This window comes from Papio anubis, chromosome 1 (assembly GCF_008728515.1).
Source record: "Papio anubis isolate 15944 chromosome 1, Panubis1.0, whole genome shotgun sequence".
NCBI lineage: Eukaryota > Metazoa > Chordata > Mammalia > Primates > Cercopithecidae > Papio > Papio anubis.
This window is the reverse complement of record NC_044976.1, coordinates 123,376,010-123,390,440: the sequence shown is the minus strand read 5'-3', so window position 1 is coordinate 123,390,440 and position 14,431 is coordinate 123,376,010. Positions and strand designations below refer to the sequence as shown.

Here is a 14,431-nt window from a genome sequence, read left to right as displayed (position 1 = left end):
ATTCTGTTATGTTTTGGTAAAGTAAGTATGAGCAAGAAAGACAGAAAGAGGACTGTTTTGCAGCAATGGCTCAAGTGACTATCAGGGATGGCAAAACCAAAATTTGTAGGGAAGGATGGCAGAATGCAGGTTCAGGGGAGAGCTGATGTTGCAGTCTCAAGTCCAAAATCATTCTGGAGACAGATTTAGTTTTAACTTTTATTTTCAGTTTAGGGGTACAAGTGCAGGTTTGTTACATAGGTAAACTTGTGCTATGGGGTTTTGTTGTACAGATTATTTCATCACCAAGGTAATAAGCCTAATATCCACTAGTTATTTTTCCTGATCCTCTCCCTTCTCTCACCCTCCACCCTCTGACAGGCCCCAGTGTGTATTGTTCCCCTGTATGTGTCCATGTGTTCTCATCATTTAGCTCCCACTTATAAGTGAGAACATGCAGTGTTTGTTTTTCTGTTCCTGTGTTAGTTTGCTAAGGATAATGGCCTCCAGCTCCATCCATGTCCCTGCAAAGTACATGATCTCATCCTTTTTTATGGCTGCATAGTATTCCTTGGTATATAGGCACCACATTTTCTTAATCCAATCTATCATTGATGGACATTTAGGATGATTCCATGTCTTTGCTACTGTGAGTAGTGTTGCAATGAACATACGTGTTCATGTGTCTTTACAGTAGAATAGTTTGCATTTCTTTGGGTATGTACCTAGTAATGGGATGGCAGGCTTGAATGGTATTGCTGGTCTTTAAGGAATTGCCACACTGTCTTCTACAATGGCAGAACTAATTTACACTCCCACCAAGAGTGTATAAGCATTCCTTGTTCCTGAAGGCAGAATATTTTTTCTCTCTCTGCTTATGAGTCTTTTCTCTTAAGACCTTTGACTGGCTGGCTGAGGCCTGCCCATATTATGGAGGGTAATCTGCTTTACTCAAACTCTACTGATTTAAATACTAGTCACATCTAAAAAAATATGTTCACAACAACATTTAGACTGATGACTGGTACTAGAGCAAGATCTGGGAACCGTAGCCTAGCCAAGTTGACACATAAAATTAACCATCACATATGTACACATACATGCAAATATAATGGCAAATAAAATTGAAAAAGATCAGGCGCAGTGGCTCACACCTGTAATGCTAGCACTTTGGGAGGCTGAGGTGGGTGGGTCACCTGAGGTCAGGAGTTTGAGACCAGCCTGGCCAACAAGGTGAAACCCTGTCTCTACTAAAAATACAAAAATTAACAGGGCGTGGTGGCAGACACCTGTAATCCCAGCCACTTGGGAAGCTGTGGCAGGAGAATCACTTGAACCCAGAGGGCTGAGGTTGCAGTGAGCCGAGATCGCACCACTTTACTCCAACCTGGGCAAAAGAGTGAAACTCCATCTAAAACAAACAAACAAAAAATTTCAAAAAAAATTGTTCAACTTTACTGATATTCAAACAAATACAAACAAAATAAAAAAGAAATATCTTGAATTTGAGAACGGAGACTAACAGATTTATTTACTTATTTCAAAATGACAATTATTTTAATGACCAACAAAATAGTATGTGACAGTTGGTGGTAATACACATGTTTTGAGATGGCAATAGGAATTGGCATACCAATTCTGGATAACAATTTAATACTTATTGAGGCATAATGAGTTTAAATTTGTAACAAGCGTATCTTTTTACACAAAAATTGTGTTCTACGAATTTACCTGAAAGTAGAGTTATAATATAGGAGAGATAAATGGATAAGAATGGTCATCACAGGAAATTAGATATAACAAGAGTTCAACAAGAAGAAATTGTAATGGACTTCCTTCAAGTAGTTGCATTGCAGGACATTGCTGATTTTGCTCAGGACCCATCCTCACCACCTCTCTTTGCTTTACATATGTGCATAGACTCAGGGTATGAGATAAATATATTTTAAAAAACTATACTCAATGATACTAGCAACACTATAGTAATAATTTTGTAAAAGAACATCAATTATACTGAACAAGTTTTGGGAAAATGTTTGATACAAAATGAATGTTTAGGCTGGGCGCTGTGGCTCACACCTGTAATCCTAGCACTTCGGAAGGCTGAGGTGGGCAAATAACTTGAGGTCAGGAGTTCAAGACCAACATGGCCAACATGGTGAAACCCCATCTCTACTAAAAATACAAAAAGTAGCCGGGCATGGTGGCACACACCTGAAATCCCAGTTACCTGTGAGACTGAGGCAAGAGAAATGCTTGAACCCAGGAAGTGGTTGTTACTATGAGCCAAGATCATGCCACTGCACTGCAGCCTGAGTGACAGTGAGACTCCAACTCAAAAAAAAAAAAAAAGTTTATTCTTTCCTTCATAAGTTTTTAATTCAAAGGAATAAATATTAAATTTGCAATAGAAGAAGCTGGCAGATCAAGTGGCTGAAGTTATATCTCCAGGAATGGGACAATTAAACATCAGGTAAGGCTTGACATCATGCTCTAAGGACAACACCACTTTTGTGGGATATTTGCAAAAATGTGTAATCTGAGCCTGCTCAAGAGGAAACATCAGACAAACCCAAATTGAGGGGCATTCTACAAAACCAGTGGTTCTTTTGAAAGGTCAATGTCAAGGAAGACAAAGAAAGACTGAAGAAGCATTTCAGATTGGAGATTGAAGAATCGTGGCAACTATGTCAAGCCAATGGAGGATCCTGGATTGGATTCTGAACCAACAAAATTGTCTTTTGCTATAAAGGATATTAGTAGGAAGACTGGCGAAATTTGAATAAGGTCTGTAGGTACTAACATCTTGGGAGAGCCTGGAGATGAGGACAGAGTATGAAAAGCAATGAAGAAATAACAGTTAAGGCAAAAAGGAATGCATATTTCTGGTTTTATTGTTTCACATCAGGCTGAGCTATGTAAAAAGACAAGCTGCAAAGGGATATAGGTCTGTGTTTTGGGCTTCCCAGAGCAACCACACATATGCAAACCGAGGTCATTAAAAGACTTTGTGGGAGAAGTTTTGGGCTTCTGAACTCCAAGACAGAAGAATCCTCTATGCTTGAGCTCAGTCTTCACCAAGACCTCTCAGCAACATGGGCAGGCCCGGAAGGAGAAGGAAGAGGAGAGGGAAATATTTGGTCGTTTGTGTTCTTCTAGGTTCAGGATCCACTTCAGCAGCAGCCTCCAGAGTGCTGGCCACTGCCCCCTCCACAGCAGCTTGAGCCCCCCGAGGGCTGGCTGCAGCAGTCAGAGCTCTGAGGTCTGTGGCAGTGGGACCTGCGGCGCCTGTGGTGGCTCAGACAGCAACCACCTCCCCCAGAGCTGCAGCAGCCCCCAGAGCTGGAGCCACAGCAGCCTCCGGAGCTGACACTGCAGCAGGAAGAGACCGGAGGGCACTTAGGGGGACACTTTGGGGGGCACTTCTGGGTGGGGCACTTGGGAGGGCACTTGGGGGTGCACTTGGGAGGGGGCTGGCACTGCTGCTGGCTCTGCTGGCAGGACATGTCGGTGGTGGGTGTTCAGGAGCTGAGAGAGAGTCAGACAGAAAGTTAGACCCAGGCAGAGGCCATCCCTGCCTATTTTTGCCCTTTCAGCATCATTTCTAATCCCTTCATTTTGATGAACTCCTTAGTGTAGTTGTAGCTAATTAATCACGGGAATGTGCATTATTTCTAATAGTTGGCTAAGCACACTTATAGCCTCTGTTTTGAACCTTATGCTTTTTATATACTTATAAAATCATAAAGCATTTTCAACTATTTTATAATTAGAAAGCCGAAGCCAAAAGATATTAAGAGAGCATTCTTAAAATCAAGCATGTAGTATGTAGAGGAGACATTCTGCTTCAACTACACACCTGAATCATGAAAACAATCTAGAAAGGGGTTTGGAAATAAAATTGTTTTTCAAGGGGAAACAGTCATTCTCTCTTGGAAGAATTTTCTAGATTGTTGTAAGGACACAGAAGTTCAGAACTGCAAAGGAAGTTGGAAAACTAACTGAGGAAAAATATCATTGAATTAAGTTGAGGCTTGTATCCAGGTTTCCGACTTAGTGCAATGCTCTGAAATTCTCAGCAAACACCATACCGAATGTTCAGCACTTATATTTTGTTTGTCTACTGTCCTTGCCTTACCAAGTTAAGTACCATTAAATGTGAGTTTAGGGGAGTCAGTTAGCTGTGATATCCTCTACACTGGCTGGGAACCACTGTTTCCATCTCAACTTTTCAGGAAAGGACAGTTATATTTTTCAAGGTAAACCTCCCTTTCTGAAAGCAGTTACAGGTGAACATGGGAGGCAATGTTGCAATGCCTTCAGACTAGAGACCCAAGAACTCTAGATCCATCTCATTTCTCCAGAACACCATCTCAGGACTCCTCCTTCTCATGTCCCTGGTCTGTCCCCGGTCTGTCCCCATTGCCCTTGCTCAGTTTTCTTGAGACTCCCTCCTTCACTCGTATGAATGCCAGCACCACCCCAGCCCTGGAGTCCATGCCCGGCCTCCCCTCCTGCCCTGATCTAGGCATTCCTTTGTGGGAGCCTCTGATAGAGTACCCAGGGAACACTTACTGAGGTCACAAGCAGCACAGGGTCCTTCAGCACCTCGGGAAGTGAATGGATGGGGTTCTCTGGCCCTGAGCCCTTTTATCCTGTCCTTTGGGCTCTTCCTCCAGTAGTGAGACAGGGCCTGGGCATGAAAGGACCTGCCTCCTGACACCCACGTAGGTCCTGTGACAGGTGGTGACTGGCAGCTCTGCACATGTCTGCCTTCATGGGTGTTCAGGAGAGCTGCTACCAGCATGGAATATGACCACTTAGAAATAGAGGTGGGGTGGGGAAATCCCTACTATCATCTCCTGCTTTGATCTGCCTGAAGGGCACCTGCCTTTAAGGTTCTCACTTCTCATTCTTGGAGCTTTGAAGTTTTGGCCCTAATACTGCCCTTCTTGCCTCCCCAGTGTTAATGAGCCCATGAAACCTGGTTCAAACCAAATTGTTATGTATTCCAATTTTATTCTGTACAGGTTACCCTGATACAATATGTATTATGGATTACATGGTTTTAACTCTATAGAAATGGCATCATACTTAAGACACTCATTTTTGACTTGTTCTCTTCCTTAAACATTATTTTTGCTAGTTACTCAAGTTGATCTGTATAGCCATAGTTTACTCATTTTCACAACTGTGTAGTGTCCATCTTATGAGTGCATCATGATTTGTTAGCTTCTCTCTTTTGGATGGACATTTAGAGTGTTCTCACTTTTCACTGTATCAATATTGCAGCTATGGAAATTTTTGTGCATGTCTACTTGTGTATTTGTGGGAGAGTCTCACCAAGTTATGTACCTATAAGTGGAAGTGCTGAATTTTGGATCACACCTATCTCTCCAAATTGCTCATATTGATTTCAGTTTGCATCAATGGTGTATAAGAATCATTCTTGCTGCACATTGTTACTAAACTTCAATAATTGCCATTTGATGGATGTGCATTGGTATCTGTCTGTAGTTTAATACGTGTTCCTCTGCTTTGTAGTAATCAGAGCATATTTTAATATATTTTTGGTTATTTGAGCTTTCTCTTCTGTGACTTGTCTGCTTTTTCTTAAAAATGTTTTTCAATTTGTTTATCTGCTTTTGTTAGTATTTGTAAATGTTCTTTACATATTCTAGTTACTAATGTACTGCTATTAAATGCATTGTGAATACCTTTTCCAAGCAAGTATGTTCCTGTTTGCATTTTAATGGTGTCATTTGATGAACTAGTGTTTTATTTTTAACATAGTTGAATTTCTGCAGCAATAACTATAGTTTGTGATTTTCATGATTTTAATAAATCTCAACCATTTGTAAGTCCAGAAATCTTTTCCCTATCTTTAAAAAGTTGAAATTTTTTTCTTTTTAAAAATGAAGGTTTTTATTCAATCAAGAAAGGAATTTTTGTACACTTTATATATTTTAAACATTTTTCTGAATGGATAACCAATTGTCTTAGTATTGTAATCAAATTTTCCATTTCCCCCCACTCATCTGAAATACCTATAGGTCAGAATAAATTTTTCACATTTCTGTAGATTTATAATTGGGTGAACAATTCTTGTCATTGTCAATTTGTCAGCACCTCTGAGAACATCTGCTGCCTTAATTATCATAGGTGTATAATCAATTGTGATATCTAAATCACACAGGTTCCATCATTCCTTAAGATTGTTTTGGTGATTATTAAACCTTTGTTATTTTATATAAACGTTAGAGTCAGTTTGTCACATCCCACACAATGAAGATGAAGCAAAACAAATCATCATTAGAATTTTGATGAAAACATCATTGAGAATATGCATTAATTCATGAAAAATTATTATATTTTATTATAATTTTTTTCTACTCACCCATATATATGGTATAACTCTTTATTATGATATTCTGTAATGCTATTTAATAATCTTCTCATTTTATCAAATGTATTTTACATTAAAATTGTATGTTAGACTTTATTTAATTTTGCTATTTTAAATGGCAATTTTTAAAATATTTTTGAATTACTTGTTGCTGGTTAATATAAATTTATTCTTACATCTTGCAACTTTTCTAACTCTTAATGTTATTTTAATTTTCTGTAGTAATCATTCTTGTCTGTATATCTTCTTTCTCAAAGTTTTCCTCTTTAAGTTAAATTCTTGGAAGTACAACTCTTGGATAAAAAGCATGTACATTTAAAATTTTGATTTGTATACAGAAAATTATTATTTGTTGAGTAACGGGTCACCAAATTTCATCTGAATTTTCATTATTATTCCAATTTATAAGACTCATTTCCTATCATCTTCAGCAATACTGTTTTGTTATTGATTTTCAGTTTCTTCTAGTTCAATATAAAGGAATATCTTCTAATCCTTATCATCCTTGAAATGGATGGGCTGTGCTTCTAGATCAGAACTACTAATGTAAGGTGAGTAACCAATATCTTAACTACTCTCGCATTAAATACATTGTTTGGAACAACATGAGCCACAGCCAGGCAATTCAGTGGCAGACTCAGACTTCATCCTTGAAAGACTATCCTTGTTTTATATACAAGTCTTTGGTTGTTTGTATATGCAAATATGAAATAACAAATTTCAAAATGTATTGGTCATTTGTATTTCTTTCCAAGCTATCTGTTTGTTCATGCACTTTGCCCACTCATTTGTAGATAGCCTTATTTCTTTTCTATAAAGTTGTAAAGACTTACTATTTATCATAGATTTTAATATGTTTCCTTACTTATGTACTTTACTTTTTCTCAGCTGGTTATTTATATTTTTCATCTTTTAAAATTATGCTTTCTGACATATAGTATTTCTTTCATTATGTGATGAGATTTATCAAGTTTTTTCATGCTTACATATTTTATCCAATTACTTATAAAGAAATAATTAGATATTCTGTATATTCTTCTAATAATTTTGGAGTATCAGTTTATTGTTACTACTCTATGCAGGGGTTGCAGAGGAAGGAAATAAATTACAAATCACTGACGTATGGTGCTGGCTCTGGGACACAGAGTAAGATCTACTGAGTCTAAGTTAATTTTTACTGGGTCTCAGCATTCTTCCAACCTATCTCTTGTGATATGAGAGTCTGACCACATACAAGTGTACTTTCAGAAAGTCACTCCTTTGCTAGTGCATATTGTTAGCATTAAAAAGGTACCAAATTCAATAAATTTCAAATGCTATTGAAATCTAACACCAAACATAAGGAAACAATACTCATGATGTTACATCATATTGCTACCTTATTAACCCAATCCATGCCAGATTAATTGACAGTTTGGGTGCTACCCTTTGTGGTATCAGAGTCACGGACAGAATAGCTTCTAATCCTCATCATCCTTGGAATGCATGGGCTGGGCTTCTGGCTCAGAACGGCCAGTGTAAGCTGAGTAATCAGTATCTTGACTACTCCATTATTAAATACATTCTTTGGAACAACATGAACCATAGCCAGGTAATTCAGTGGTAGACTTCTGCAGGGTGATAAGGCTAGTATACTGTAATGTAAATGTCTCAGAGTGAGAATTCCAATGATGACGGCTTACGTCATACACAAACTAAAGATGATGCTAATAGTAATCAATTCATTTTTAAATTGCTTACCTATGGAGTCCACCTCTGTTTTAGAAACTGTTGAGGCATACATAAATATTAGAACCAACCTGCAGAATTAAGCATAGTTTATCGTAGTCATATTTGAAAACTAAGACTCATAACAAAGTTACAGTTGAATGGCACTGTTTTAGAAATGCATAGGTCATGGAATAAAGCCTGGATGTTGAAGAAGGAGGGTTACCCAAATGAATATAAATTGTTCTACCATAATGACATATGAATGTGTATGTTCACTCCAGCACTATTCACAATAGCAAAGACATGGAATCAACCTAAATACCTATCATTGGTAGACTGGATAAAGAAAATGTGGTACACATATACCATGGAATAGTATGCAGCCATAAAAAAGAATAAGATCATGTCCTTTGCAGAAACACGGATGGAGCTGGAGGCTATCATCTCTCCTTAGAAAGCAGGTGTAATTTGAAAATATTAATGCATTGGCATTTGTTTAGGGAAAATGACATGTTATAAACTCTCCAACAGAAACTTCCTTTGCATTATTTCATTGACTCTCAGACATCCCTGGACAATTATTTTTATATTATCTCTATTACAGAGTTGATAAACTGAGAACAAGAATGATGAGGTATTAATGTTTTTCATAAGGTAATGCGGGTAATAAGTGGCAGAATCAGGTTTCTCTCTAGGTCTGACTCTTTAACCAGTTACCTAATGGCTGTAATACAGAAACACACACACACACACACACACACACACACACACACACAGTCCTTCTCTCTCTCTCTCTCTCACACACACACACACAGACACACACGCACACACAGAGCTATAAAATAGTCGAGGGTTGGAGGATTCTATGAAACTTGAGTTAAGCCAGGTTGCCCAGAGCCACAGAGGTAAGATTTGGAAGTTAACAAAACAGAGAACTCAAGCTCCAAAACCAAACAGCTTAAGTATTCTCCACGGAGATCAAGACAGGAAATGATGGTAGGGATTTTCCCACTCCATTTCTATTTCTAAGTGGCCATAGTCCAAGCTGGGAGCAGCTTTTCTGAGCCCCATGGAGGAAAGCAAGTGAGGAGCTGCCAGTCACCACCTGCCTCAGAACCCATGTGGGTGTCAGAAGGCAGGTCCTCTCATGCCCAGGCCCTGTCTCACAGCTGGAGGCAGAGCCCAGGCCAGGATAAAAGGGCTCTGGGCCTGAGCACCCCATCCACTCACCTCCTGAGGTATTGAAGGACCCTGTGCTGCCTGTGACACTGGTAAGTGTCCTTTGAGAATAGGAGCTGGGGCTTCCACAGAGGGTTGCTCAGTCCTAGGCAGGAGGGGAGGCTGGGCAGGGCCTTGAGGGCTGAGATCCATCTGGATAGAAGTCAAGACCTCAGAAAGACTGAAGGAGGGTGTGCAGAGGAGGCAAGGAGAGGGCCAACTGGTAACACAAATAAGAATTAGATGGCTCTGTCTTTGTGCTTCAGCTGGCTGAGTTTTAAGGACAGAGGGAGTTGAAACCCAGGAAAACAGTCTCTGCTAGAACAACTTCAAACAGGACACTTACTTTTCAGAGCAAAACTGTGACACTCCTTGTAAATTTGAGCTGGAGATAGTAGCTCTCAATCAGTGGAGTTGAGATAATTAATGGATCTTTTAGGGCTCTTTGAAACCCACTTATCTCTAGATTCAAATTGGAATTGAGAATCTCTTTAAGTAGTTAGACATAGCAAGCTGAGGATCACTGTGCCAAGATGTTACTGTGAGGCCTTTGTGTGATGAATATGGCAGTGCACCAGCCTAGAGCCAGGGTACCTGAGTTCAAATCCCCTCTATGCACCAAAAATACTGTTCTTCAGCATCTTCCTTAACAAAGGGGGCCTGTGAGACCAGCCTGTCTCCAAAACCATTTGCAATTGTACATTCGCAGGTTTTTTACAAGACAAAGTCTCCTAGGAAGTTACTCCAAGAGATAATCCTTCTTTATCGTTTCCCAAGAAAATATTTATATTCCCAGGTTTCCACACTGGACAGTTTCAGAGTTTTATATGACACGAGAAAAATTGCTTCCTATAATTTACTAAATGTTTAATCTTGACAGATGTTTTTTCATATGGCTTACTGCCTCAGTTTCCTTCTTTGTAAAGGATATAGTAATTCTTGACTGTCTTAAGATGAAATTGTGAACCCAAAAGATACAGTGTAAGAGCATTTTCCAAACTACAAGAAATAACAAAATTTTCAGCGATTAATGATTTACCATGGCATTTAAATAGTTCATCAAAATAAAGGAAATAGAAACAATGTGGAAAGGACAAGAATAGGCAGCAGTGGCCTCTGCCTGGGTCTAACTTGCTATTTGACTCTCTTTCAGCTCCTGAACACCCACCACCGACATGTCCTGCCAGCAGAGCCAGCAGCAGTGCCAGCCCCCTCCCAAGTGCACCCCCAAGTGCCCTCCCAAGTGTCCCACCCAGAAGTGCCCCCCAAAGTGTCCCCCTAAGTGCCCTCCAGTCTCTTCCTGCTGCAGTGTCAGCTCCGGAGGCTGCTGTGGCTCCAGCTCTGGGGGCTGCTGTGGCTCCAGCTCTGGGGGCTGCTGCAGTTCTGGGGGAGGTGGCTGCTGTCTGAGCCACCACAGGCGCCGCAGGTCCCACTGCCACAGACCCCAGAGCTCTGGCTGCTGCAGCCAGCCATCAGGGGGCTCCAGCTGCTGTGGAGGGGGCAGTGGCCAGCACTCTGGAGGCTGCTGCTGAAATGGACCCTGAGCCTAGAAGAGTGGAATCCAGGACAGCAAACTGCCACGGACATCCCCCTTCTCCTCCTAGGCCTGCCTGAGAGGCTCACAGGTCCAAGGGAAAGCTCTGAACTTGCCAAGACCATATCTTCTCTCTGGAGCCCAGAAACTCAGATCCTCTCTTGGATCTCCATTCACTGGCCTTGGACTTCACCTTTGTGGCTACCCTCCCACCCTCTGTCTAAGCCCCTAGCTCACTCCATGTTGTTTGCTGTGTGCATCTGCTGATTAAAGCAATGAAACAAGGAATCCGCTCAGTGTCTTATTCTATGAGGACCCTATTCTCCTTGAGGGGCTCTTGTTGTCTTCACCCTGTCCTCTGCAGGTGGTGGCCTTGGAATCTCAGGGGACAGTGGGGTACTCTGGAGTGAATTGGGGTTAATGGGGGCAGGAGTGGGAAGGGACCATTGCTCCCAACTCTGTCTGTCCTATGTCAACTGGTCTGAAGCAGCATCGCTTCTGAACAAGTCTGAACTGTCTCTTATAAACACAGCTTCTTTGTGTTTGGTCCCCTTCAAGGGCCTGACCAGTCTCTCTATGCTTCTCTTTCTCTGTGAGTGCAGTCTGCTCCTCCTGACCTAGCCCCACCAACATCCTTCCTCCCTCACACACATATGTGTGTGTACACACACATCACATGCAAAAACACACACTTAATGCACATCTCCAGGTGCACACACAAACATGCACACACTTGCATGTATATACCTGGACAAAAAAGAAAAATATAATAAATAAATGAAATAAAAGAGAACAAAACCCATGAATATATTTTGAAAATACAGTTTTCCCACTGACTACTTCTGCAGTAAGTTTAGTTCCAGGCACATTTGGAAGTAAAAATTGCTTTTCTATTAACCTTCCATCAAATCTTATTGCTTTCTTCCTTTTCCGTCTTCATTAAATTATCTACACTTTATTCCAGAACACAATCCCTATACCATATTTCTCAATTTGCCTGTGACTCTCTATAGAAAAATGTGTGTGCTTCTTAAGTATTACATTTAAGACTTAACAGAAAGTGTTTCCAACTTCTTTTCTAAGGCTTACCATTCATACTTCCCATGAAACCCCACCGCTAATGCTGCTGACAGGATTTAAAAAGTTTTAACCACCCATGTGGCCATGACCTTGTACTAGTAGCTGATGGGGACTACACAATATAAGTCACAAATTGTGCTGTCCAAAGTTTCATTAAAACTTGGTTCATGAGGTATGTCAAAAATAAAAAAGGAAAATGGAGCAAGTGAGATTTGAACTACAGTGTCTCAGAAAGAGAAAAAAATATATTGGAATAAAACATAGAGGCAAAGTAGGAAGAGACATCTTCAAAGTATAGCTAATACGCAGTCCTGCTTAGCAAAGCATAAATTAGAGGAATTGTACAGAGTCTTATGCACAGAGCCTTGAATGTCACTCAATGGACATTGACCTTGATCCTGAACACAGTGCAGAGCTCTGGGTGAGATTTTCTTAATGGTTAGGGGTAATTATTTCTGGAGTGCGGGATGGCGTGGAAAGATCATTTTTGGATTCCAATGAAGATTAGAAGCATGGAGAAACCCTAGAGAAGTGAGGCAGTGTAACTTCAGGGAAGGCCACGCATCTTGAGATACATCATACGGTAATAATAGAACAAGGCTGATTACATATCGATGTCTATATCTACTTCTATATCTATCTATGCCTATGTCCATATACATATCTCAGATATTGATTCTCTATACCCATTATGACCTGTATATTGGTATTACTGTGGCCATTTCCACCTCATCACATGTTCTGGAGAATTGTTTTGGACACTTCCTGAAAAGATAACTTTTTCACACGATTACTCCCTAGTCTGATTTGCTTTCATATAATTAGTTCTTTCATTTTTTAAATAATATTGCCCTCAAGATATGAAAGGAACACCTGTTATATACCAAATTGACATTAGTAAATCTTAATCTCCTAAAAATGTTTTTAAATAGACCTTCACACAAAAACTTTTGTTCATGTCGAAACAAAGCAATAATACTAAAACTTTCCCATTGTATTTCAAGTCCTTCTATTTTTTCGGGTCTTCCAGCCTTCTCCACTAGGGAACTCTTTTCCATGGGGTCCTTCACTCCACATAGTGCCCGAGACTTGGACCATCTCAAAAAGTATTCATTCCCTTTAAAATTATTGATAGACAGGTGTTTCATATGAGGGTTCACTGTGTTACAGGAACTTTAACACGCATTTTCTCTTACAACTTCATTGATCCTCACAACATCCTGGAGACTAATCTTTATTACTTTCTTTTGAAATTTCAGGAAACAGAGGATGAGATAATTGGGGATTTTCAGAAGTAACACAGCTAACAAGTGACAGAACTGGGATTCTGTCCCAGGTGTGTCTGACTCCTACCAGGCTTGTAACTGTGATGGTATAGATACGTATTTGCACACGCGCACACACACACACACAATCTGGGACACATCAGGGACATTAAAAGACTTCTGTAAATTTTTAGTTTAAATGATACCATCAGGGATATAGAAAAAGAGGGCTTGGGAGGCCAAACTCCAAGAAAAAGGTCTAAGCGTCAAGAAAAATGAGGTGGCACTAATGGGAGCTATTCTGATCTCCTGTGGAGGGAGGCAGGTGAGAAGCTGCTGGTTTATCACCTGATCATACAACCCACGTGGGTGACAAGAGGCAGGTCCTCTTATTCCCAGGTGCTGCCTCACCCATCAGGGGCACATCCCAAGGCCAGGATAAAATGGTCTCCTTGACGCTGTTCCAGTGTGAGATTCAGGAAAAGACTTGTTCATCTCCATAAATAATTAACACTCAATTATTAGTAAAATCTTGTTCAGGACTGCACCCTGTTTAAGGGTAAATGTCCAAATTCCTGCAGTGAAATAAGACTGTGTGTGCTCCCTCTCATTTAAGTCTTTGTCATGTATTCTCAGAAATGACCTGAAGCTGAACTGGATTATTTTCTGTACCTCGATTATGCTTCTCTCTGCAATGCCAGCCATGGTCTCTACCCTTCCAGGACAGAGTGGCTCAATCCCAATTTTTTTCTCTTCCTGTGGCATATCACTCTAATGACATAATAGTAAATTCTTTGATGGCCTGCCTTGGGTGTTTCATATTTCTTTACCTCAATTATTCAACACAGGGCTATGTGCACAATGGATGTTTAATGACTTTTAAATCCTCTCATTGGTATTAGCATTGGCTTTACAGTTTATAAACAGCTATTCCTTATGACTCAGGTCACCCTCATAGGAGACACACTCTGAGACAGGCTCAGTGAGGTGTGTGGGCCACATCACCCTGAGAGGTCTGCCACCGTCTCTCCTGGGTATGATGTTTGTTCTCCTGCTCAGATTGTTCCAAAGGGCTTAGTAATGGGGGAGTGGTCACGACATTGGTTCCCAGGTTGTCACAATGGCAGGTCTACTCAGAAGTTCAACATCTGGTATCTAGGATGATGGGGCTGGGATGCCATCTGGTCCATGCCTCTGCCTTCATGCAGGGCAACTCCAAGCCCTCAACTGACCTGATTT

General features: G+C 40.4%; 1 protein-coding gene across 1 annotated transcript; it reads right to left on the bottom strand.

Moving 5' to 3' along the window:
* Positions 1-2,339: 2,339 nt before the first annotated feature.
* Positions 2,340-5,792, bottom strand: LOC103876009 (late cornified envelope protein 1C-like). Its single transcript, XM_009181530.3, has one exon. It carries the CDS (start codon positions 3,483-3,485, stop codon positions 3,153-3,155), a length of 333 nt encoding a protein of 110 aa, XP_009179794.1. The 5' UTR covers positions 3,486-5,792; the 3' UTR covers positions 2,340-3,152.
* Positions 5,793-14,431: the final 8,639 nt, after the last annotated feature.

Bases quoted from the DNA above. Each gene is read 5' to 3' on its own strand.
- LOC103876009 (XM_009181530.3), bottom strand. From the start codon at position 3,485: ATGTCCTGCCAGCAGAGCCAGCAGCAGTGCCAGCCCCCTCCCAAGTGC.